The following is a 27,073-nucleotide window of genomic DNA, read 5'->3' as shown; positions in this document are numbered from 1 at the left end:
ACACACACACACATATCAATTTATATTCAAATACACACACACATATATAAGGAGTTTTGGTGGCACATAGGGTTAAGCATTGGGCTGCTAACTGAAAGGTTAGCAATCTGAATTCACCAATTGCTCTGAGTGAGAAAGATGAGGCAATCTTCTTCCATAAAGATTTACAACTTCGGAAACCCTATGGAGCAGTTCTACACTGTCCTTATAGGGTCACTAAAAACAGGAATTGACTCAAGGCAATTGTGGATTTTATTAAATATATATATGAAGCAGAACTGACTCCACGGCACATAACAACAACAAATAGGGTTTTTATGGATGCAATCTTTATGGATGTTGGCTGTTACTTCTTTTTTCCCACAAAGCACCTGGTGGGCTCAAACGATGGTCTTCTTTTAGTTAGCAAAGAAGCGCTTAGTCATGTAACTACCAGCGCTCTTTTGTAAGGCTTTGTTGTTGTTAAGTGCCCTCCTGTCAATTCTGATTCATAGCGACCTTGTATAGGGCTTCCAGGAGCAGTTGGTGAGTTTGAAGTACCCATATTACTGTTCATACCTGTCGAGTGCTTACCCTGCAGCGCCACACCAGTACTGCTTTGTGGTTGTTGTTAAGTACCATCGAGTAGATTATGATTCAAAGCAGCCCTGTACAGAGTTTCTGAGGAGCACCTGGTGGGTTTGAACCGCTGACATTTTGGTTCGCAGTCCAGTGTGTCTCTTATAGTGCCACACCAGGACTCCTGTTTTGCTTTGGTAGTGGTTATGTGCCATGGAGTCAGTTCGGACTCATAGTGACCCTGTACGGGGTTTCCAAGGCTGGAAATCTTTATGGGAGCAGAAAGCCTCATGGAACAGTGGTAGTTTCGAACTGCTGACCTTAAGGTTTACAGCCCAATTCGTAATCACTACGCTACCAGAGTATTGCTTTTGTTGTTGTTCTTGTTAAGTGCCGTCGAGTCGGTTCCAACCCATAGCGACCCTGAACAGGGTTTCTGAAGCTGTAAATCTTTACAGGAGCAGAAAGCCTCATCTTTCTCCCGCGGAGCAGCTGGTAGTTTTGAGCTGCTGACCTTGTAGTTCGCAGCCCGATTCCTACTGCTTTAGAAGGAGTAAAAAAGTAGAAGGCGGGCAACTCTGCTTGTTGTTTTTGTTATTAGAGTGTTATCAAGGTATAGGGTTTCCAATGACCGACTGGTGGGATTAAACCACTGACCTTGAGGTCAGCAGTCCATTGTTTATCCAAAAGCTCCATACCAGGACATCATCCCAGTTGTTGGAGATCCCCAAAAGCAACACAGAAGAGAGTGACCTACAAATTTAAAGGAGCAAGATATTCCACAAGGCAGTGGGAAGAGAGCAAACCTCATTCCAGGCACAGAGATGTGCCAAGAACTCGAGAGGCCTTGAGTAGCTTGCTGTTTTAAAAGGGAAGAACACTGTGAAGATAAGAATGAAAATATAATACCCTACTTAGGAATTTGCATTTTATGTTGAAAAAATTGGGGAAAACTTTACTATAAAGGTGTTTCAGAATGTCTGAGCTGCAGTTAATAAATGAGGAAACCAAGATGTGGGAATGGGCATCCAAGATTCCACAGATATCATAGACAATGATTCTGTGTGATAAAAATTTTTAGGGAAACTAATATAAGCATGCTTTGTCATAAACTGTTTGCTTGGTGTTTCATAACCTCACAAACCAAAAGCCAAACATTGGCCTACTAAACTACCATCTACATAAATGCATTACCCTTTTGTCATTTCTTGAGGAAAACAGATACAGTTTAAAACCAGCTATAGAACAATGACATTATTTATAGTCAGTTGCAAATACACTACACTAAGCAAATTTGCTGCAACAAAACAAAACAGAACACCTCTTTGAAGCATTAAAAAGTGAAGATGTCATTTTAGGAACTAAAGTGAACTGGATAATGAATGAAGAATTGGAAAGAAGAATTGAAGCATGTGACTTAGGGTGCTGACAAAGAAAAATGAATTTACCATGATGCAGCACACTGTAGGTTAAACTCTGGACTGTTAACCATAAGGTTAGCAATTTAAACCCACTAACCACTTGTTGGAAATCTTATACAGGGTTGCCAATGAGTCAGAATGGACTCAATGGCAGTTTACCACAACAACCAGAAGAATAAACAAATCTGTCTTGGAAGAAGTGCAGTCAGAATGCTCCTTAGAAGTGAGAGTAGTGTGATCTATCTTAAGAACTTTATTATCCTGAGGGATCAGTCTCTGGAAAAGGAAAGCCTGCTTTGTAAGGTAAAAGATCAATGAAAAACAGAAGGAACCTCAATGAGGACTACAATTGGCTCACATATAGTAATGATTGTGCATGACCAGGTAGGATTTTTTTCTATTGTGCATCGGGTTGCTATGAGCTGGAAGTGACTGGGTGGCACCTGACAAAACAACATAAATTAATGCACATGCACCTGACAGTTATTGAAAGTAGCAAAAGAGCCACACCCATTGAGTCTGGGAGAAGATGGTATCAGTTTTCCCTCTTCTTTATATCATGCATTTGACCTGTTCTTTCTTAAAACAATAATAGTGGCTAAAGAATACAAATAATTGCCTAAACGATACAAGATCTTTAGAGTCACCAGGACCAAACCTAAGGAACTGCAATGTTCTCTCTTGGCCTTCAATTTCTCTTCCCAGCTCCCCAGGATTGTACCTTAAACTGGCAGCTGGGGATCTAAAGCTCCTTGTAATATTTCTACAAAAACCAGTGTCTTCTTGAGGATCCCATGCCCCCAAATTACCACTTTTTCTTGGTATCAGCAATGCACAATTCTTGTTGTTAAGTGTCATTGGGTCAGTTCCAACCCAGAGTGACCCTGTATGGGGTTTCCAAGGAGAGGCTGGTGAGCTTGAACCACCAACCTTGTGACTCAAACCGACTTTGCAGTCCAGCACATTAACCGTGCCACACTAAGACTGCCTGTGAAAGCTAGAACCTAAAGCAAAACAAACATTTTCAGAGAAAGAAGAAAAACACTAAAATGAGTGATAGAAGAGTGGTATGACACCCTGGCCAAGTCAAAAAGCTTGTGAGGCCTCGAAACCCTGCAAAGTGCCCACACTCTTGGGTTTCAGCGTAAAATTAAAACAATAGACAGTTTGCCTTGAGTGCTTACTGTTTGTCAGGCAAACAGCTATGATGTGAGTAAAATAATCTACATATCTTTGCCAGTCTTTCCAAATATTCAACCGTTCATTGAATGAACTCTCCTACTGAAATGAACTTATCCTGAAGTGCTGGTCTTTGAGAGATGAGTTTGAGAATAGTAGGTTTATTATCTTTTATTGGTCAGATGCTGACAAAACACCTCCAGTTCCTTGCACCATTGAGAAACCTACAGGTAATCAGCTCTACCTAAGATCCCTCTTTAGTTGCAACAGACACAAATCTCACATTTTTACCCGGTATCTCTTCCCATTTTAGGACTGAATTCTTGTTGTAGATTAATTTAATCATACAAACAAAGTGAATATATAATCTTCCACAAAACAAATTTTTTCTTATACTGAGACTCTCAGTAAGTACTTAGCTCACTTGAAAGTTACTTTCTGATGAATGATGAAACTTGAAGAAGAACCTATATCCCCATTCCCATTGCTATCTTGTTGATTACTGTACATGGTGATTCTGTATGTTATAGAGTAAAATTTTTCTATAGTGTTTTCTTGTCTGTAACCTTTATGAAAACATATTTCTAGGGCTTTCTATGAGATGCCACTAAGTGAGTTTGAACTGACAACCTTTAAATCAGTGACAAAGAGTAGACTAATTGTGCCACAAGGGTACTTACATTCACTATATTTTATCCCAAAGTTCAGTAGAACACAACAAGCAGGTAAGCAGTCTATGTTAATGACATTAGTTGGAATTCTGGTGGCACAGTGGTTAAGCATCTGGTTGCTAACCGAAAGGTCAGTGGTTCAGACCCACCAGCTCCAAGGGATAAATATGTGGCAAACTACTTCCATAAAGATTTATGCATTGGAAACCAAATATGGCAGTGTGTTACAGGATTTCTATGAGTCAGAATCAATTCCTCTACATTGGGGTTTGGTTTCAATGGGTTTACTGGTTGTTATGGATTCAGTTGTATCCCAAAAATGTGTGTTGTAAATCCTAGCCTCTGTAGTAAAAAAGGTCAGTAAAAAAGAGGAAGACCCCAATGAGATAGACTGGCACAGTGGCAGCCACAGTGGGCTCAAGTGTAACAAAAATTGTGAGGAGGACACAGGACCAGGCAGTGTTTCATTCTGTGATGTATAGGATCTCTAGGAGGTGGAACCAACTTGATGGCCCCTAACATAACAAAGCAGCATACCTATTTGGTTATAAACCCCTTTAAGCATGGGTTATTATTGTTTAATGAATGAGGCAGGGTTAGTGATAAAGTTAAAGAAACAAGCAAGAGAAGCAGAGATGGGGCACGAGAGATGCCAAGCCACATGAAGATCTCCCAAGGACAAAGGGACAAGGACCTTCTTCCAGAAAATCTTCCACTCTGAATGTGGACTTCTTGTCTTCTAAACTGTAATAAAATTCATCTCTGTGAGTTAAAGCCATTCACTTGTACTATTTCTGGTATAGCAACACTAGACAACAAAGATATTCCATTAGCCTGGAAATTGACTAAATATCAGCTAAAGCTTTGTTTTCAAGCTCTTAAAAAAATGTGCGAAAAATCACAGAATTTTACTTCTTTGTGGCTTATTCATTTATTGTAAAAAAAAAAAAAAAAGAAAAGAAAAATGCCCTCATTTAGACTTTTAGATCTCAATAGTTTAGTTATAATGGGTTTAGTAATATTACAGGATGAAGAAAGACTGTAGGAGGTTTTAATTCCATAGTAATAATACTTGCATGACCTGTTGAATTATGACATCTCATTCAAAGAATCTGTATTTCAAAACAAGTTATTACTGATGCTGAGATTTCAGAATTGCAAATTAGCTTTACGTTGCTAAGATAATCATACCACCTTAGAGAGCTCTGAGTCTACATTTGTTCTGCCTCTAGTATTCAGCATTCATTGGAAAATATTTAATCTCAGCACTTTGAAGAGGCTGAAAAAGAGGAATGGTGGGATTCAAAGTATTCTGTTTTACACTGCTTTGTATTTTCTTTGCTTCTCAGATTTATACACCTCTCCCAGACAACATTGAAGAAAGCTGGAAAGTAATGGCTTTGGATGCAAGTGCTAAAACGTGTATCTTTACAGTAAGATTATTTCTTTCTTTCTTTCTGGGTTTGGAGTGTCTTGTTGTCTAAGTATGAGTACTTGCAAATTTTGATTACAATTTTGAAAGAACCAGTGTTTGTTAGGATAAGTCAACCAAACAATATTATATAAATAAAATATTGTATCTGTGAAAAGCAGAGTGAGACAAAATTCTTGCTTCCAAAGGAGTTTATGTCTAAACAAATTTGTACCTGTTTGATGTTGATGAGCCTATTGTTTCAATGGCTTCTGCTTGTTTATTTTATTTTCTAAATTACTGGATTTCAGGAATTACCTGAATTAGAACATGGTTCATTCAAACATAGTTCACTGGTAAATGGGAAATATGGTTAGAAACTAACTTTTTTTGAGCTCCTAGAATATATGTTGTTGTTGTTGTTATGTGCTGTCGAGTCGGTTCCGACCCATAGTGACCCTGTACAGGGTTTCCGAGGGTGTAAATCTTTACGGGAGTAGAATGCCTCATCTTTCTCCCGCGGAGCAGCTGGTAGTTTTGAACCGCTGACCTTAAGGTTCGCAGCCCGATTCGTAACCACTACGCTACCAGAGCTCCTTCCTAGAATATATAGACTTGGTTTAATATATACTTCCACTCATTCCTCAGTATCTCGCAATTATTCTTACAATTTTAAATATGAGTAAAATAAATTTCTGAAGCACTCATACAGCTCAAAAATGACAATATTAGAATTTAAATTCAGGAGGGCCTCATTTCTAAACCCATGCTCTTTCTGCCAAATCCAGTTGTTCTCAGGAAGGTTCTTTGATGATAGTGACAACAGGAGGCTGAAAGAGAAGACAGCAAGAGTAGTAATCACATGATCAGAGAAGAGAAAGCAGCCACATAAGTGAGAGAGGCTGTCCTGTGATGCTTCTCATAGTATAATCAGTTCTGTGAAATAACAGATTTTTCCTACCAGTGCCTGCTAGCTTCTTAAATTTATTTCTCTAATCACTTAGTGCTTCTAGGTTAAAAGTATCTAGAAGACAGACTTACCTATGATTGTGTCTTTAATTAACTTCTTCCTAATTATGTCCTTTTCCAATGCAATTACCTTGATTTAATGTAAAATAAAAGAACATATGGATGGATAAGCAAGTGTCAGACTCTACTGAGAACCTTCTATGGTGTTGAGGATTCTATTAGTAGTGGTAAGGCAGATATGAAACCAAGATTGAGATAAGAATTGCTTGCTTCATATGCATTTACAATTTAGAGTCTGATGCTGGTGTTATCAAGATTCCAATATTCTCTAAAAATTCTACTCTTACATTTTCCACTAAAAATATTTTTGACATTGTCCAATAATAAAATCATTCACTTTATATATTTGATATATATATATGAATTTCCCTTTAAAAAACAATGAGAAAATCTCCTATATAATCAACTTAAAGGTATTTCCAGTAAATGTAATAGTTTCTGTCTCTTTAAAGGGAAACAATTTTATTTTCTTGTTCTTGTCATGACTGAATTTTGAAATTAAGAGTTCAGATTCTAAAAATAATCATTAAAATTTTTAACATAAAAATGGAAGTAGAAATTAAGATTTTGACAAAGACGGTCTCGAAAAATAGATTCTGTATCATGCTCAATTGGGAGAAAAAACTCAATAGAATAATGCATGTTGTTTTGGCAACAGTTCAACCCTGGACAAATTCCTTAAAATTTCATTGTACATTTTTCACCCATAAGAATATTAATTTAAAATTACCTTTCAGGGTTTATCTAAGAACTAAAAATCATGTATATTTCTAGAACAACACTCTAAAGTGATAGCTTTCAGCACTGTTCAAAATTTTTAAAGTATCTACTACAAAAGAAAAAATGTGAAAGACAATGTAATTTGCCCAATATCTTAAAAGCCAATTTACCAAATGAAAAATAAGCAAAAGTTATCTGTTTACTAAAACTTGCTTTAGGGGGTATTCCATTTGATTACATTCAATTAACATGGAATTCTCATTAGTTAAAAACACTTTAATCATGATGTTGTTGGTAAGTGTCCTCTAGTTGGTTTCCGCTCATTATTGTTGTGGTTAAATGCTCTGGAATTGGTGCCAACTCATAAAAACCCTGTTTAGAGCTCCAGAGGTGCACCTGGTGGGCTTGAATCACCAACCGTATGGTTAGCAGTCCAGTGCTTATCCTACAGGGCCACACCAGGACTCCTTAACCATAATAAGACAAGGTTTATTAAATATGCACCTATGCCAGGCACTCTTCTACTTGCATTGAAAATCCTAACTCATTGAAATCCTACCTACAATCCACTGAAGACAAATTGGTAGCATAGTGGTTTACATGTTGGGCTGCTAACCACAAGGTCAATAGTTTGAATCTACCATCTGCTCTGTGGAAGAAAGTTGAGGCTTTCTGCTACCATAAAGATTTACAGTCTGGAAATCATATACAGGATGGTTGTGAGCCAGAACTGACTTGTTGGCACACAGACCAGCACCACAGATAAGGAAATGAATGAAAGTACAGAGAATAATTTCCTCCAGGTCATACTGCTAGTATATGGTGGTATAGGAATTTATAACTAGGCAATCTGATTCAAAACATAGTGCCCATAACCACTGTCCTTCAGTTAAGAGTGTATCCTTCATAGATACAAGAAATGAGCATTCATATAAATATGTGAATATTCATTTATATGGATTTTAAATGAACACATTAAAATTCATTGAATAAGTTAAAAAAATATATATCTTAAAAGTATTATTTTGTGTGTGTGTTTTTTTTTTTTTTTTGGTTATTTGGAGAAACTCATCAAAATAAGCTAGTCCTTACATTTCTGGCAAATTGACTTTAGTTCATTCCTTATTCAGATTTAATTTTTGGTAAATTGGATATATGGGAAATAGAAAAATTAATTCAATTGAATATCTCTAGGTTCCTTTAGCAAAAATAAGTAAAATAGATTTTAAAAGGTTAAGGGAGGAAGAATGTATTTGCTTACCACATCACCAAATCTAATATTCCATTTCTTTCCAGCACTCTCTGACTTATATTAGAAAGGAATACAATTGTAATGGAGGGATTCTGTCAGCGGGAATAGGACAGACACATGTTTGGAACCATTACTGAGGAAAGGCTGAATTGAACAGATGAGTCTATAGCACTTCATATGATTCTCTGTCTCCTAAATCCCCTAAATTCATTAATATCAACTAAAATAAAATTTCTATTGAAATGTATCTTTTTACTCTTTTCTTGCTCATTCTGCCATTCTCCTAGACTAGTTTTTTGTCAATCCAATTTAGAATTTTCTGAAAGAGCTTCCTTTATAAAGAATATATGGTATTTTAACATAAACACTTTGATCTTGGACTATTTATGGGCTATTTGTGAACCTATGAATGCCTTGTTTTGAGTCAGTTCTAACTCAGTGACCCTGTAAGAGTAGAATTGCCCCATAGGATTCTCAAAGCTGTAAAAATATATGGTAGCAAACTGCCACATTTTTCCCCTGCAGAGTTGCTGGGTGGGTTTGAACCACCCACCTTTTGGTTAGCTGTTGAGTACTTAATCATTGCCCCACTATGACCTAGGTATCCGGCTGTGGTGCTGTAGAAGAAGAAGTAAAATGGTAAACACATGTCAGTGACTAAAATCCATCAACTCTCCTTGGAAACCTTATACAGGGTTGCTATGAGTTGGAACCCACATGACGGCACTTAACAATAACAACAGCTAAGTCTTAAATTTCTTGGCGTGATTAGAGCATGAAAGACTTTTAAAGTGTTTTTGGAGTTAGGTGCTTTGAAAGAAAGGCCTGGCATTCGGCTTCAGTCTGTTTCTACTCTGACATACATGCGGTCACTGGAGGTTGGAATCACTTTGATGGCAACTATTTTTGTTGTTGGTTTTATTGTATTATTTTACTTTTAATGCGTCTTTAATGAGGTACATGTCACTAATGTCTTAGGTGGTGGTGGTGGTAATGTGCCATGGAGTCAGTTCCGACTCACAGCAACCCTGCACAGGGTTTCTGAGGCTGTAAATCTTTACTGGAGCAGAAAGCCTCATCTTTCTCCTGTGGAACAGCTGGTAGTTTTGTACTGCTGACCTTGAGGTTCCCAGCCCGATTTGTAACCACTATGCTACCAGAGCTAGAGTAGCTGATAAAAAATACCAAGGAGAGTTTTGTTTGTTTTTTTCCCAAATGTATGTTTTGGAGTTGTGTGTGTGTGTGTGTTGGGGGGTGGGGCGGATTAATCTATTTGGAGTTGAAAACCAGAATATTCAGATCATTAGTAGTGTGGTCAGAAGATGATACTTAAGATTTTGGATTAAATAAAATGAACAATAAAAATAATAAAGGGAAATATAAAACCATACCTATAAATATAGGAGAGCAGTTACAAGACCAGAAATCTTTTAGATAAGATCTTAGAACTAAGAAACAAGTTGTGGTTAAGTGCTGTTGAGTCAGTTCCGACTCAGAGTAACTTTGTATAGGGTTTCTGAGGAGTGGCTGGTGAGGTTTAAACTGCAATCTTGCGGTTCAAACCAACCTTATGGTCCAATGCATTATCCACCAGGACTCCCAAGAAACAAGTAAAACAGGAATAAAAGGAATTGTCAGTAAATTGATCCCCTTTAAAGATGCTAAACACTTCATCTAAAATACTGAATATCTGAAATTTTCAAACAACAATGTTATACAATATATCTATATAGTACTATTTTGAAATGCTTTTAATAAAATGTTGTATTTCTTTTATTTTACTTAGCTTGGTTTTCTTATTTCCTATTTTGCTTTCTCTTTATGTAAATTTGATGCTATTTAAATATCAAGATGTTTTATATATTTATTTTTGTTTTGTTTTGCCTACAGGCTTTGTTTCTTGAAAATATAGGTGTTATGAGATTTGAAGAATTTATATCCATGATTTTCATGATGGACTATACTCTACCACTTTCAGATGAACATATCACAGTGACTGATACCACATTTACTGACATTCCAGTACGCTTGTACTTGCCTAAGAGGAAGTCAGAGACTCTCAGACGAGCTATAATTTATATTCATGGTGGTGGTTTTTGTTTTGGAAGTTTCAGTAAGTTTTTCATGTTGTAAGAAAAATTTATAATTGATTGTGTTTTCTATGTGACAGTATCTTATATTGTTGTTGTTATTGTTAAGTGCCATTGAGTTGGTTTCAACTCATAGTGACCCAGTATAGGGCTTTCTAGGAGTTGTTGGTGGGTTTGAACAAACAACCTGCGGTTAAAAGTTCAGTGCTTATCATACAGAGCCATACTAGGATTCCAGTGTTTTATATAAATATACATAATATATATTATGTAATTACAGCTATAATATTGGGTATTAAATATAGATGGATACATGGTGCCAAAAAAATGGCACCAAGTCATTCAACCATAATCCTCTCTACTCAACTAGCTTTGATGATTCATTGTAATGGCCACACAGATCTCAGCCACCACACTCATGGGTCTGAAGTTTATTAGGGAAGTTAACAGGTTACAATTCAGGACAGGGCACCCCATTCTTTAAGCAAACCTCCTGTCCAAAGTCACTCAGCGTTACTTGTCCATGGGCTGGGAAGACCACAGCTCTGTCTCTTGCTCTGGCTCTTAGTTTTGCTACTATTGCTTCTCTGCTGCTCCTCCAGTGTTACAGGTCTCTGTCCCTGGGTGGAGGAGGTTTTGTGTGCAGAGATAGCTGGCTCCAAAGGACATGCTGTACTTCTAGCTCTTCTTTAATGGTAGTGAAATCCCAAATTCCTGCTTCTGAGATGGCTTATTTTATACAAGTCAGAGTACTAAGTTTTTACAATCACAATTAATTCTATTAACCACTCACAACTAAATCATAAAATCCTATTAGCATCTTCTCTCACATTTTCTTACTCAGTACCAGTAGGACAAAAATATTGTTTAGTGGGAATTACAAAGACTATGGGTAAAAGAGCCCTATGAAGTAATTCACTGTCCTGCACACAGTTAGATAGACACACACACACACACACACACACACAGAGACAGAGAGACAGAGAGTAATATATAGATTTATAGACAGATAATCCTAGATATTAGATGTGCATTTGTTTACTACTATTGTTGGAAAATTATATAGTGGAGAAAATGAATTAAGTTCTTGTTTTGCTTTTTGATAAATGTTTTCTTCTCCCAGATTTCATGTAGAAACTATATACAGATATCAAAAAGTAAGATATAAACAATCTAAGTACTAACACTTTTATTTCCATTGATATCAGAATATGTATAAGAGCAGAAACAGTAAAGTGAAGTAGGTGTTTAAATGACAAATCAGAAGCATATGCTATTGTTTCAAGATCAAGTTTGCAATTACTGATAACAATACTAACAGTCTTCAAATTCAGAATGCATTAGATAGTATTGACTCTAAAATAAAAACACAAAAAATAGCTTTATGTACAATAAAGTTTTCCTATGAAGTTTATGCTCCCTACTTGTCAGTTGTGAAGACACTTAGAAGTATATGCAGCAAATTAAAAACAAAAACATAGTGACTTTACCTTTATGAAACCTTTGAAAACTCTGTCACCAGGCTGATGTGGATATATGAGGAGCCACTGTCCTACTTAATCAAAACATAAAAAATAAACAAATAAATTGAAGTGAGAAAAAAAAATGAATAGGTAGTAAATGAATCTTTCATAGTTTCTTTCCTTATCTTCTCTGTGTTTCTCTTGTGGTTGTGGTGGTATCAGTGTGCCATAAAGCCAGTTCCTATTTACAAAGACCCTGTATAATTTTCCGAGACTGTAATCTTTACAGAAGAAAGTCTCGTCTTTTTCCCATGGAGTGGCTGGTGGATTTGAATCACCTTACAGTCCAACTTGTAGTCCACTATGCCACCAGAGTTATTTTAAATAGTATGTGAACTTTATTAAGATATGTGCCATACAACAAACTGAACTTAACCAGCTATTAGGAATGAGAGTTAAGGAAAGAGAAAATAAATGTGGAAATTAGAGGACAGAGACTCAGATTGATATGCAAAAAGTTTAAAAAGGTATCATACTATTTTGACTTTCTTGTTTTCTCCTTAGCTCTGGTAGTGTAGTGGTTATGAATCGGGACGCAAACTGCAAGGTCAGCAGTTCAAAACTCCAGCTGTTTCGTGGGAGAAAGATGAGGCTTTCTGCTCCTGTAAAGATTTACAGCCTCGGAAACCCTGTACAGGGTCATTACGAGTCAGAACAGACTCCATGGCACATAACCACCACCACCATCTCAACTAACATCAGGAGATGAAATTACCAGTAGTAAATTACAAAGTTCACCTTGACTTGTCCAAAAACAAAACAAAAAATCACTTAAATGACTCAACTATCAGTTAAAGACTTAATTCACCTGGTGTGCATCATGGAGCAACTGAAAACTAATTGCAGAAAGATTGTGGCTTTTTTGTAGGACAGGGAAAATTGAGGAGGATTTTTTTTTCAGTTTTGGTTTAGGCAGCAGTATTCAACATTAACTAAAACTTGTGATTAAAGGAGGGGGACAATTATTTTCTACTGCTGGTAACGCATAAATCTTAAGCCAGTGGTTGTCAAATTTTTGTGCTAACAAGAATTAGTTAGAAGATTTGTTAAAGTACGGATGGTTGGACCCCATCTGCAGAATTTCTGAATTAGTAAAGCTGTGGTGGGCCTGATATTTACATTTGCAATCAGTTTCTAGTTTATACTGATGCTTCTGGTACAGGTATACAGTATTTGAAACTACCAGCTGTTTTGTGGGAGAAAGATGAAGCTTATTGCTCCTGTAAAGATTTACAGCCTTGGAAACTCTATGTAGGGTCGCTATGAGTCAGACAGAGGAACTAAATCCACAGCAAATAATAACAAACAGAAACAACAGCAAAATACTGGTCCAGGCACCACATTAGACTATACTACAATGCTTCTGATAATAGTTGCCATCACTGTCCCCTTTGTGGCTGAGATATTCTGTAATGTACATCTATCTGATCAGTTCTTTCTCTCATTCCCATTAATAATTATTCCAATTTTGGGTCACTCCAGGACTCCTAAACCCTTTACAGTCATCTAGAAACATGTTAATCATTATTTCAGAGGAAATAGAAGATGTAAAGAACTATATGCTCTCAAAATTTTGTGCTTCTCATCCCTAGATAAAACCTTTCCTTCCATAAATTTAGCAACTATACCAAATTCCTGTCCATTTCCTTCCAATATACTCTAAGGAAAAGCTATCCCCACTTTTGACAAAATTTGTTGCTCTGTCTTTGTGGGGATCATGTGGTTCTTACCCCACCTCTTATTCAAAACAAAACAAGCAAGAGAAGAGATTCTCCAGATTTATGCTTCACAGATGTTCAAAACATGCAAAAATAAAAGATTCTCCTTATATAGACTTCTTTAATGTTCTTGTTTGCCAGCATTTTGACATTCTGGTTTTGACTCCACATGTTCTCATTTCTAATCCCTTACTTTGTCTAATCTTTCACATACTATTTATACCCAGTTCTGCATCTCTTTCTCTAATACAATTCCTGAGATCTGGATGGACAACTGAAGAAACAAAAGACATTTCAAATTTATAGACACCAACAGATAACAATGAAATAAACAAGAAAGAACCATCCATCCAAAACAACATTTCATTCTTTTAAATATGCTCAGTAAATGGTAAATAGTTGTTATAACTTGTTACTCATTTGCCTACATCATTCCTTACCTTCCACATTCAATCACTATATCTCATTCATTTTCTTTCCAGAACTGCATTAAGACAATTTAGCACTTCAAGAGCCTTCACAGATCTTTTTTTCCTGATACCTCTGCCTCTCTGCTTCCTAAACTTCATTTTATCCTCCACATCTGGTGCTCAGGGTCTCTCTAACATTAAGATTTGATCATATGATTCCGTTGCTCTAAATACTTTGCTGATTCCAATTACTTATTGAAATAAATCTAAATTCAATTTTCCCATCACTTCATTCTTTAACTTTATTTTCTTCTTCCAATGCTCCCTCCCATATTTTTGTTTCAACATACAGTACTGAACAGCTTTTAGTTCCCTGAACACTTACTGTATTATCCTTCCATGACTCTGCATTTCGAGAACTACCCTACCACCTTACATCAAGAAAATGTCTATCCACACTTTCATGGCCAGCTAAAATGTCATATTTTAATTTTTTTTTGTATAGTCTTTTATGACTCTAAAAAATTTTGCAATGTGTCCATTAAAGCTTGCATCTATTGTATGCTAACTGCCATTGCTTCAGAATTGTGCCGTATATTTGTTTTATCATTTACCCAGAATGTGGTTCATCTTTCTCTCTTTTATTAATCCTTAGTATATAGGAAAGAACTTTTCATACAGTAACTACTCATTAAATGTCTTTTGGGAAGAAAACATACTGAATAACTAGAAGGTATTGATCTTCAAAAAGATTATTATCCAAAATATTGTACTAGTACTCTCTAAGTATTTTTCACTTCCCTATGTAGTCAGAAAATTAGATTGCACCCCTAATTTAGTTTATTAGTATGATTAGAGTCTTGGGTTGGTGCTGTAGGATAAATACTAGACTGCAAACCACAGGGTTGGCAGTCCCAATTTATCAGCCACTCTTCAAAACAGGGTGACTATGAGTCAGACCTGACTTGATGGCACTTAACAACAACATTAGAATGAGCAAAATACCCTACTTCCTGTATAAGATACATTAAATACAAAATGGGCCTCATTTCTCTTCAAAGATACATCTGAATTCCACTTAAGTTTTAATGTTGTTGCTATTGGTGCGGTCAAATTGATTAGGGCTCATACTGACCCTATGTGATAGAACTACACCATCTGGTTTTCTTAGCTAAGGAGCTCTGGTAGCGTAGTGGATACGGATAGGGCTGTGAGCTTCAAGGTCAACAGTTCGAAACTACCAACTGTTCCATAGGAGAAACATGAGGCTTTCTGCTCCTGTAAAGATTTACAGCCTCAGAAACCCAGTGCAGGCTTGCTATGAGTCGGAACCGATTTCACAGCACATAACCACCAACCACCACCACCAATCTTTACAGAAGCAGAGTTCTAGGACTTCATAAGGTTGATAATTTACACATGGTTGCTGTGGGTCGGAACCAACTCAATGGCACTTAACAACAGCAAAAGGAAATATCCTAGTGTTAATGTTTTATTACACGGCACTTCAGTAAGTATAAGAGATGGGCATTAAAAAACACACAAAAGAAAACACTTAGAAAGGTGCCTGATTATTAGAGTGCTGTCTTCTTCAATGACAAGTAGGAGCCCTGGTGGTACGGTGGGTTAAATGTCAGACTTGCTAACCACAAAGTCAATGGTTCAAACCTACAAGCTGCTTCAAGGGAGAAAGATGCAGCTGTCTTATCCTGTAAAGATTTACAGTCTCATAAACCCTACAGAGCAGTTCTACTCTGTCCTATAGGATCGCTATGAGATATAGTCAGCTCAATCACAGGGGGTTTCACTGACAAGGGCAATGATGCTGATCACTAACTCTTGCACTAACAATGAGCTCTGGTTATTCTTTAGATAATATGGGAATTATCATTCAGAAGACAAAATCTGTTCTGCTAAATTCCAGTTGCAGCATTTTTGTGTCTTTCTTTTATATTCACACACTATTTGCTTTTATAATTCTCTGACTATATTAACAGCAACAAAAACATATAGATAAACTAGAAAGGAATTAGATGTTTTGTATTTCTTGACCAGTGAGGACATAGATATTGAACTTACACTTTCACTTGCAATTTTTAATTTTCCTTTCATTTCTAAGACTTCTTTCTTTTATTCTCTGAAATTTGCCAAAATGTCTTGGGAAGCTAGGAAATACACAAAAATGTTTCTGTAGCAGATATTTTAAATAATTCTGTGGTTCATATTTTTCAACATCTATCATAATGTTTTTTTATTTCTACCTGGATACTTCAATAAATGGACACAGAGCAGAGAAATATGAGTAGATAGATATAAATAAACATATGTGATTTGGAACAGTTTGAGATGAGAATGAGTGACAGAAAGTATAATCTGGCTCTTGTAAGGTAAGTACAAAAGAACTGTAAGATGAAAATTAAAATACAGGTTTTAAATAATTATTGAAAGTTTTTAATGTGATGGTCAGAGTATTCTTACATTGTGTATATTTTGGTCTTCATCTGTGCATTGCCTTGTCATGAAAATTATCAACTCGATATTTAGCAAAAAGATTATTATTTCTGTCTAAAAGAGTAGTTTATTAATATACAAGGAACTTGTTTAAAAAGTCTGGAATTTTATCATAATTCTAGAAGTCCCTGGATTTCAAGGATGTGATACTATAAGTTGAGCACTTGACCATAAGGTCAGTCTGAACTGCAAGGTTGGCGATTCAAACTCAACAGTCACTCCTCAGAAGCCCTATACAGGGTTGCTATGAGTTGAATCAACTCAATGAAACTTAACAACAAAATCAATGGTAAATAATATAGCAGTAGATGTCACAGAATTTGTCCATTTGTGGAAGAACTATATTACTGAGTGATTTTGTTTTAGTGAGTCATACACATACCGTCTTTCTTTCCCTGAATTCCAGACCAACTGAGATACTTTGATGAGGACTTCGGAGAATGTGTGTCTAGGTATTGTTTATGTGTTAGGGAGAGGAACTCTGGTGGTGCAGTGGTGAAGTGCTTGGCTGGCTGGTTGAAACCAGCCCAAAGGGAGAAAGATGAGGTAGTCTACTTCTGTAAAGATGACAGCTTTGGAAATACTGTGGGCAGTTCTTCTCTGTCCTATTGATTTGTTATGAGTTGGGATCCACTCCACTGCAATGGATTTACTCAGACATGGTGACCGATCCTGCTGATCTTGTGTCCCAATGAACCATGCTGCAGGTAAGAGAAGAATAGAATGCATTATCACAACATGTTTTTGTTGTTTAGTGCTGTTCAGTAGGTTCTGACACATAGCAACATTGTGTAGCGTTTCCTAGGTTGTGAATCTTAGCAGGAGCAAGAAGCCTCATCTTTCTTCTGTAGGTGGACTTAAACTGCTGACCTTGTGGTTCAAAGTCCAGTGCTTATCCTACAAAGCCACCATGCTCCCTGATGGCAACATATTTTTTTTGTTATTAAGTGCCATTGAGTTGGTTCCAACACAGAGCGACTCTGTATAGCGTTTCCAAGGAACAACTGGTGAGCTTGAACCACCAACCTTATAGTTCAAATGACTTTGCAGTGCTTTGCATTGACCCACAGTGCCACATCAGTACAATGTAACCCTCACCCCTCCCTGTCTGCCAAAAAAACCCCACAAAAACTTCAAGTCCTGTTACAGGCTAGTTGATCCTCACTTAAAGCAACCCTATAGGGTAGAGTAGAATTGCTCTCATAGGATTTCCAAAGCTATAATATTTATGGAAGCATATGGGCAACCATTCAGTCAAACACTTCACTGGGCTTCTGTGGCCACACAGGGCCTTGCAAAGATCATTGTTTGCAGACAGCAGATAACAAAAGACAATTGAGCCACTTTTCTCTCCTCAAAGCATCAATTAGCAAAGTCATCTCTTTTTTTTTTTTTTATGTCAATAGAATGTTCCAGAAAACTGAAATAGACAGAGTGTACCAGCCTGATTCAACGCTTCCTGAATGGATATAGAGGTGGAGAATAAAGGCATCTATGTAACACAAATATTGCAAGTTTATAGCTAGAAGTGTTGATTCTGTTGTTTTTTAATTACAGGGGACACTTTTAAGTGTATTTTTCCATTTCAGAACAGAGACCTTATGACTTCCTGAATAGATGGACTGCAAACAGACTTGATGCTGTTGTTGTGGCAGTGGAGTAAGATCATTTTCTTTGGCTATTATGATTTTTGTCTTCACTACATAGAAATTCTATTTTCAAATCAATTCAGCTATGTCTCAAATAGCATTTGAAAATATTAACACTTTTTACTTGTCAGTGTTGCAGCATCCATTACATCTCAAAGAAAGACGTTGGTGTTGTTAAATGGCACAAAGCTGATTCCGAACTGTAGCAACCCTGCATAGGGTTTCCGAGGAGTGTCTTGTAGGTTTGAACTGCTAACTTTGCAGTTAGCAGTACAATGCTTACCCTACAGCACCATACCAGGAATCCATTATTTTCCAGTCACTGAGAGAACCCAGAGCAAATTTGGAACTACTTTTTGATAAAGCTAAGCACATAAAACACAGGTCCTAAGGAGTACTGGTACTGCAGTGGGTTAACCATTGTGCTGCTGACAGTAGTAGAGGGGGCAGTTGAAACCCACCAGTCAGACTCCAGAAGGTAGATGAGGCTGTCCATACCTGTAAAGATTTACAATCTCAGAGAACCTTTGTTGCAATTCTAACCAATAAACAACATTCTTATCAATGGAGAAAAGATTGAAGTTGTCAAGGATTTCATTCTTCTTGGATCAACTATCAACACTCATGGAAGCAGCAGTCAAGAGATCAGATGACGTATTGCATTAGGCAAATCTGCTGCACAGGACCTTTTTAAAGTGTTGAAGAGCAAAGATGTCAGCTTGAGGACTAAGGTGTGCCTGACCCAAGCCATGGTATTTTCAATTACCTCATATGCATGTAAAAGCTGGACAGTGAATAAGAAAGACCGTAGAAGAATTGATGCTTTTGACTTATGGTGTTGGAGCAGAATACTGAAAGTGCCAGGGGCTGCCAAAAGAACCAATAGATCCGTTTTGGAAAAAATGCAGCCAGAGTGCTCCTTGGAGGTCAAGATGGACAAACTTTGTCGCTCGTACTTCGGACATATTGTCAGGAGGGACCAGTTGCTGGAGAAGGATATCATGTTTGGTAAGGTGGAGGGTCAGAGAAAAAGGGGAAGACCCCCAACGAAATGGATTGGCCAAGTGGCAGCATTGATGAACTCAAGCGTGATAACAGTAGTGAGGTTGGCCCAGGATCGGGCAGTGTTTTGTTCTGCTGTGCTTAAGGTCACTTTTGGTCGGTACTGACTCGATGGCACCTAACAACAGCAACAACTCTGCCCTAAAGGTCACAATGAGCTGGAATCAACTCAACTATGACAGTGGAGGGGTTTTTTGTTTGTTTTTGGTCTAAAGTCCTAGTATAGTCTCAAGTAACATACCAGGTGACTTCAAAAATCCATGGAAAATGGAATTAAAATATAGTGGCATTTTTCCAACAATGGTTTTTACAACTTGTGAGTCACCAGTTACCTTATGAATATAATCGCAGAGTCCTGGAGTGGTGCTGTGGGTTACTGTGCTGGATTGCAAAGTCAGTTTGAACTGCAAGGTTGGCAGTTCAAACTCACCAAGTGATCCTCGGAAACCCTATATAGGGTCGCTATGGGTCAGAACCAACTCGATGGCATTTAACAACAACAACATAGAGTAGCTCTAATCCAAAATTGCATGAGCTCAAAATTGTGCCTATAATTTCAGGGAATTTATGGCACTCGCTAATCCCTCACACAAGGACATCCTGAACCTTAGACACAGGGTTTAAACATCTTTGTTGCTAAATTCACTTTTGTTTGTTTGTTTGTTTGTTTGTTTTGTATTTAAATAAAAGGTTCATACTATCTTCAGTTTGATTTTTGAAGTATTTAACAATAATGCAAGGTTTTTTATAAATGATTTATTGTTCTTTTTCAAAGCTATAGATTAGCTCCTCAACACCACTTTCCTGTTCAGCTTGAAGATGGCATCGCTGCAATCAAGTTTTTTCTTCAGGATAAAATTCTTAGAAAATATAGAGTGGATCCCAACCGAGTCTGTATTTCAGGAGATAGTTCTGGAGGCACGTTAACAGCAGCAATAACTCAAGAGGTACATTCTATTTGTCTTTATGTGGAGAACTAGAAGTTAAGGTTTATTCTATTTTTTTCAATACAAGTATTCAGTTCTTTTGGTACTATTTGTTGAAGGGACTATCCTTTCCATATTGAATTACAATGATGTTAGAGTTACAAATCAATTGACCATATTATGGGGACCATTTCCTGTATTTTCTCATCTGTTTTGTTCATCTGCCTATTGCTATGCCAACATTATATGAAAAATTCAACTGTATTTGTCTTTAAAACAATTTCTATTACTCCATATCGTTCCCATTTCTGTCAAAATATTAGGGTATTATCAATTTCTAAAATGAAAATTCAATTAGATTTTGATTGGAATTGCATTGAAGCTACAGATTTGTTTGAGGAAGATTAACATTGAGATTTCCAATTCATGCATGTGGTATTCTTCTATCTAATTTTTATTTAGATCCTCTTTAACTTTCTGAGCAATATTTTACTATTTTCAGCATACAAGTCATAGCAATTTCTTTTCAGATTTATTTGTGAGCCATTTTGTAATTGTATTATTTTAATAAATAATATTTTCCAAATGCTTGTTAACAGTGCATAATAACATAATATGTTGTTCATTTACTATTGTATCCTTCATAAAGTCACTTATAAATTCTAGTAGTTCATTTCCTTTTATAGTTTCCTAGGGTTTCTACATAAACATTCATAAGTCTTATGGCTATGGACAATTTTAATTCTTCTTTTATGATTTTTATGTCTTTCCCCACCTTTCTTTATTAGTACATTGGTCAGCATCTCTAGTACAATATTACATATAATTATCTTGTTCTGGATCATAGGAGCAAAATAATCAAAATTTCGCCAACAAATGTGATGTTAACTGAAGATATTTTATAGAAAGCAGTTGTTCAAACAGAACATGGGAACACTGAATGTTTTAAAATTAAGAAAGCTGTGCAACAAAGTTGTATTCTTTCACCATACTTATTCTGACTTATAGTGACCCTATAAGACAGAGTGGAGTCCTGGTGTGGTGTTGTGGGTTAATATGCTGGATTCCACAAGGTCGGCAGTTCAAGCTCACCAGCAGCTTATCAGAAACCTTGTACAGGACCTCTATGAGTCAGAACCAACTCTACGACACTTAACAACAACAGCAATAGGACAGAGTAGAATTGTCCCTTAGCATTTCCAAGGTTGTAAGCTTTACTAAAGCAGACTGCCACATCTTTCTCCCATGAAGTGAATGATAGGTTCAGACCCCAAATTTTGGGTTAGCAGCTGAGTACTTACATAGATGCCATAGAGGTCCTTTCATTATCCATAGCTTATTTAAAATATGTTAATTTTTTAAGTTGAAAGATTTTAAAGTTCCTATTTGTAATGATTTTCAATTTAAGTTTCTTGCAGATACAGAATATGTTCTGTAAAATTTTAGTTTAGAAACTGAAACTTATTTATAGCTAGTTTATTGGGCCATTGTTATTAATTTTCTAATGGCACTTGAATAAAAAAAAATGTCTATTCAGGATTTTTGTTTAAAATACTCTGTAACTGTCTATAGGACAATTTGAATATTACTGCTGCTCAGATCTACTATGACCTACTGATTTTTGTCCAGTTGTTGTATCAAGTACTAAGAATTATGCGTTAAAAGGTCAACAATGGCTATCAATTTGATGGATAACAACTCTTCAGAACCCCCCTTATGCCCACTCTACACTATCCATATCTGTTTTGGAAGAAGTGCAGCCAAGATGGCTAAACTTTGTCTCTCATACTTTGGACATATTGTCAGGAGGGGTAAGGTGGAGGGTCAGAGAAAAAGAGGAAGACCCCCAACGAGATGGATCAGCCAGGTGGCATCATTGATGGACTCAAGTGTGGCAGCGGTAGTGAGGTTGGCTCAGGATCAGACATTGTTTCGTTCTGCTATGCATGGGATTGCTATGAGTTGGTTCTGACTCGATGGTACATGACAATAACAACATCAACACTATCCATATATGTGTTGTATTCATTAATTCTATCTATCATCTATCTATCTATCTATCTATCTATCTATCTATCTATCTATCTATCATCTATCCTCCTTCCTTTCTTGATTTTGGTGCTTGGGAAAGCTATAAATGATGGGAGTTTATGCTATGGTTTAATTAGAAGGTCATTTCTATAAAAATAACCTATATTGGAGAGGACTTTATGCAGATGTCTAAGGAGATCTGGTGTTGCTGCAGGATTAGCACTGCACTTTAGTAGTGTAGTGCTTATGAACTGGGCTGCTAACCTCAAGGTCACCAGTTCAAAATTACCAGTTGTTCTGAAGGAGAAAGATGAGGCTTTCTCTTCCAATAAAGATTTACAGCCTTGGTAATGCTGTACAAGGTCTCTATATGAGTTGGAACAGATTCCATGGCACATGACCACCATCACCACAACCACTAACTGCCAGCCTCCCATAAAAATATATAGCCTCAGAAGCCCTACACAGGGTCATTATGAGTCTGAATCAACTTGATGGTTTTTTGTTTTGTTTTGTTTTTATATCGCTATGAATTGAAACCAACTCAAGGGCACTTAACAACAACTGCATATGTACATATATACATACACACCACACATATATGTGTACATATTATTGCTGTTCCAACTCCTAAAAACTCAAAAGAAAAAAAGTATCAAGTTGGTTCTCACTCATAGTGACCCTGTATAGAGTTTCCTAGGAATGACTGGTGAGCTTGGACCACCATCTTTGAGGTTCACACTGACTTTGCAGTCCAGCGCATTAACCTGTAGTGCCACTTATATACTGTTGCTGTTGTTAAGTGATATTGAGTTGGTTATGACTCATAGAAACTCTATATAGAGTTTCTGGAGAGTGGTTGGTGGGATTGGATAAGCAGTCCAGTGCTTATCCTACAATGCCACATCAAGACTTTATGTATGTGTGTTTATCTATGTATATACATGCATAAGAATATGTTTATATAGCTATGTACATATAAATTTATATGCACCTGTAATACTACACATATTCAAAGTTCTACTGTGAAACCAGTGTGTCAACAAAAACAAAGCCTCACCTTTTGCTTTGTACTTGAGTCCTTCCTCCAACTCAATCTGCTCCACTTTAATCTCCATCATGTTTAACATTTTGTGTCATTAGGGGACAAAAAAATATTTAACAAAAAGACAGTTTGAAAATCATTAGACTTGCTGACTCCTGAGATTACTTCTATCTATCTTATATTTGAATTAGTTGCATATTGGAAATGACACATCACCCAAATGGAGGAACATTTGAAGGATCTTACTGGAATAGGGTGGGTTGGGGAGTAAACACTTTAGGATTATTATACTAATTGTTATCCAAAGCTTTATAGTAGTTTGATTTAAAATTTAATCTAAAACTGGTTTTGTGGATGTAAAGATTTTGAAACATTTCCAACAATTGTCCGATAATAATGAAGCAACACTTTGCCACTCCCATAATTTCTGCTTATATCTAAAAATATTTGCTTGCCTTTGCAAGTGAAGCAGGTTTAATTGAAATAATTAAATGTAGCCATAGAAATTTATGAAGGTGCATAGGCCTACTTTACCAGTTTCAAGTAGAAACAACCTAAACATTAACACAGGCACCCCAAAGAGATGCAAGTCTCAGTAATAGCTTTAGAACAGTACTGATTGTTCTTTTGAATTCAACTAAAATCTGACACTATTGCACTCTTCGAGCTAATCAATTATATGAGAACATAGAAGCTACTTTGACTTCCTGATTTGTCTGCTCAGAGGGATTATTATAGCAGAAAATATCCTGTTTAAATTAGTGTTTTAAAATAGCATTTAAAAAGAGAACTTCCTTTATCATTTATTGTTAATTTTTATGTTTATACTTTAAATTACATTTTCTTCATGGACTCCTAAATCTTTTTAAGTGAGTTATATTTTCATCAAAAGGCTTTTTTTCTTTCACCTGATTGATTTTTGATTCGAGTTGAGAAATTTTTACTTAATTAATTTTGTACTTCATAACTATTACAAAATTCAATATTCATAAGAAAACCCCACTAAGAAATCAATTTTATTTTGTACTTTGAGAAGATTTAAAGAGGAAAAATTTTATTTAATTTTTAAATGATAATTTTCTTCTATAGATTTAAAAGATGGAAGATTATTTCATTAATTATTCACAATAGAAAAAAACATTCTCAGATTTTAGAAGAATCTGACAAAAACAACATAGATTGGAAGGGCAAATAGAGTCTTCTTAATTTTTTTTAAACACCACTATGTTTCCATTATTGAGGGAATGGATATCTTGCATCTATGATTCCTAGATTTCTCGTGATATCATTTTATATATCTACAAGATGCATTGTCAGTTATAATAATTTGAATAGTCACTATATTCTAGGAAACTATTCTGGGCATTGGGAGAAAGATGAGGCTTTCTACTCCCATAAAGATTTACAGCCTTGGAAACCCTGTACAGGGTCTCTATGAGTCAGAACCGACTCCACGGCACATAACAGCAACAACAACATTCTGGGCATAAACCTTTATTCTTGAGTTAAGAGAAAACATTTTCTTCTTAATTATAGCATTTAAATTCAATCTTAGCAGCCGTTCTTGGAAACCCTATATAGGGTCGCTATGAGTTGGAACCAATTCAACAGCACTTAACAACATTTTACTTTAAACTGGTCTATACTACACTTGGAGTCCCACTGTGGCACTGAAGGACAGCATGCTGGAGTACAAGGTCAGTTTGAACAGCAAAGTCAGCAATTCAGACTTAACCATCTGCTCCTAGGAAACCCTACCGCTCCTAGGAAACTGAACTGACTCAATGACGTAGAATAACAACATCATGCAATACTTTGGTTTAATTTCCTTATGGTGAAAAATACCCTCTTAATTTCAAAAGATGATGTAAATTGATTTGATATTTTGAATTAATTATTAAACCCTATTATTCTTTTATGGAGTCCTGGTGTGGCACTGTGGCTTAATGCACCAGACTGCAAAACTGATGGAACTGCAAGGTCAACAGTTCAAGCTCATCAGCTGCTCCACGGAAACCCTATACAGGGTCGCTATGGGTCGAAACCAACTTGATAACTTAACAACAACAACAACATAATGTTTATATACAGAGTGAAGTGGCTCTGTAGTATAAGTACTGGACTGTGAGCTACAAGGTCTGTGGCTCAAACATACAACCCACTCCATTGGAGAAAGATGAGGATTTCAACTTTCACAAATATTTACAGCCTCAGAAACCCTACGCAGGGTTGCTTTGAGTTGGAACAGACTCCATGGCACTTCATAACAACAATAATGCTTATATTAACATTTACATAAATTAATTTATGTAAACATTGTTATTGTTATTAAATGCCGTGGACTTACATAAATTTGTTGTTGAGTGTCATTGAGTCAGTTCTGACTCATAGTGTCCCTGTATAGGGTTTCCTAGGAGAAGATGGTGGGTTTGAACCATGGATCTTGTGGTTAGCAGTTATCCAAAGCATCTCATAAGATGGTTTTGCAAGTTCATGGAAAAATGGAATTAAAAGATAATGGAATATTTCCATGAACATTTAAATATTCCCTGTGTGTGTGTGTGTGTGTGTGTGTGTGTGTGTGTGTGTTTTAATAAAAGGAGCCCTGATGTCCAGCAGATAACAGAAAGGTAGCTCAAAGTCTCACAGTGGCTCCATAGGAAAAGAGGTCTTATGATTTGCTACCATAAATAATACAGCCTACAAAACCCTATGACAGAAAGGCACAGTTTTATCTTATCATACAGGCTTACTACAGATCAAAGGGGACAGTTTTATATTATCATGCAGGCTTACTATAGATCAGAATTTACTTGAAGGCACACAACAACAACAACAACATTTTAATAACAGCTTACTTACAAAAGAGGGTATTTCTGTGGTCATTTAGGTTTATAGTTTTGTTATTTTAAAATATGCCACTCCAGATATTAACTTGAATTGTTTGTTATATGGTTGTTATAATGTCTTGTGACATGATTTATAATAGTATTTTGTGGGCATTTTTATGTCATATTACTATGGCCATACATGATCTTACAAGTTTTGATACTTCTTATAATACATAAAAACCAACCATTCACTTACAATACAATTACTAGCATTAATCAGAAATCGTAATTGATGATGATGCTTTAGTAAAAAGAGATATGACTGACATATATTTTTGGACATGGGCTACTTTCCACTCACAGATATGTAAGTTTCTAACATTTTGGTTAGTTTGCATCTATCTAGCTTTCTGGCATCTCTGTGTTCTTCAGATAACACAAAATTCCATGAAAGACCATTTATCTGTCCTCTGTTATTTTGAATTTTGCACTACCATTGTTCTGGAAACACATATCTGTGCTAAATACAACAAAATGAATAACAAACTAAAATCAAACCCATTGTACTGAGTAGATTTTTGTCTCATAACTCCCATGTGATAGAGTAGACCCTGACTTAGAAAATTGTTTTGGCTCTTACCTTTATCAAAATAAATTGCCAAGTTTTTTTAGTTTTGTTTTGTTTTCTGAAGGGTTAATAGGTGGGTTTGAACCACTTACCTTTAGGATTCCTGATGTGGTGCTATAGGATCAGTATTGGACTGCAAACTACAAGGTCATCAGTTCAAACCCATCAGCTGTTCCTTGGAAACCCTGTACAGGATCACTATGAGTTGGAAATAACTCGATGGCACTTAACAACAACAATCTTTAGGTTAGTAGCTGAGTGCTGACTTGATTTCAATACTCAGGCACCTTAAAAAGGAATGTTAGAAGCCTCTGTGTGGGCCCCACGATGAGCTCTGTCATGTTTATGAGATCATAGAGTAGTTCTTTCCTAAACCACAGAATAAACAATAAACAGCATTCTTGTCAA

General features: G+C 36.3%; 1 protein-coding gene across 1 annotated transcript in view; it reads left to right on the top strand.

The window, feature by feature from the left end:
- Nucleotides 1-5,121: 5,121 nt before the first annotated feature.
- The window catches only part of AADACL2 (arylacetamide deacetylase-like 2), a 37,090-nt gene continuing 15,138 nt past the window's right edge, over nucleotides 5,122-27,073 (top strand). Inside the window, exons 1-4 of the mRNA XM_006867998.1 lie at nucleotides 5,122-5,262; nucleotides 10,132-10,354; nucleotides 18,083-18,152; nucleotides 19,980-20,151. Of these exons, the coding sequence (XP_006868060.1) occupies nucleotides 5,122-5,262; nucleotides 10,132-10,354; nucleotides 18,083-18,152; nucleotides 19,980-20,151 (606 nt within the window). The remainder of the gene's footprint in view (nucleotides 5,263-10,131; nucleotides 10,355-18,082; nucleotides 18,153-19,979; nucleotides 20,152-27,073) is intronic.

This window comes from Chrysochloris asiatica, unplaced genomic scaffold (assembly GCF_000296735.1).
Source record: "Chrysochloris asiatica unplaced genomic scaffold, ChrAsi1.0 scaffold00113, whole genome shotgun sequence".
NCBI lineage: Eukaryota > Metazoa > Chordata > Mammalia > Afrosoricida > Chrysochloridae > Chrysochloris > Chrysochloris asiatica.
This window is presented reverse-complemented; position numbering and strand designations above follow the sequence as displayed.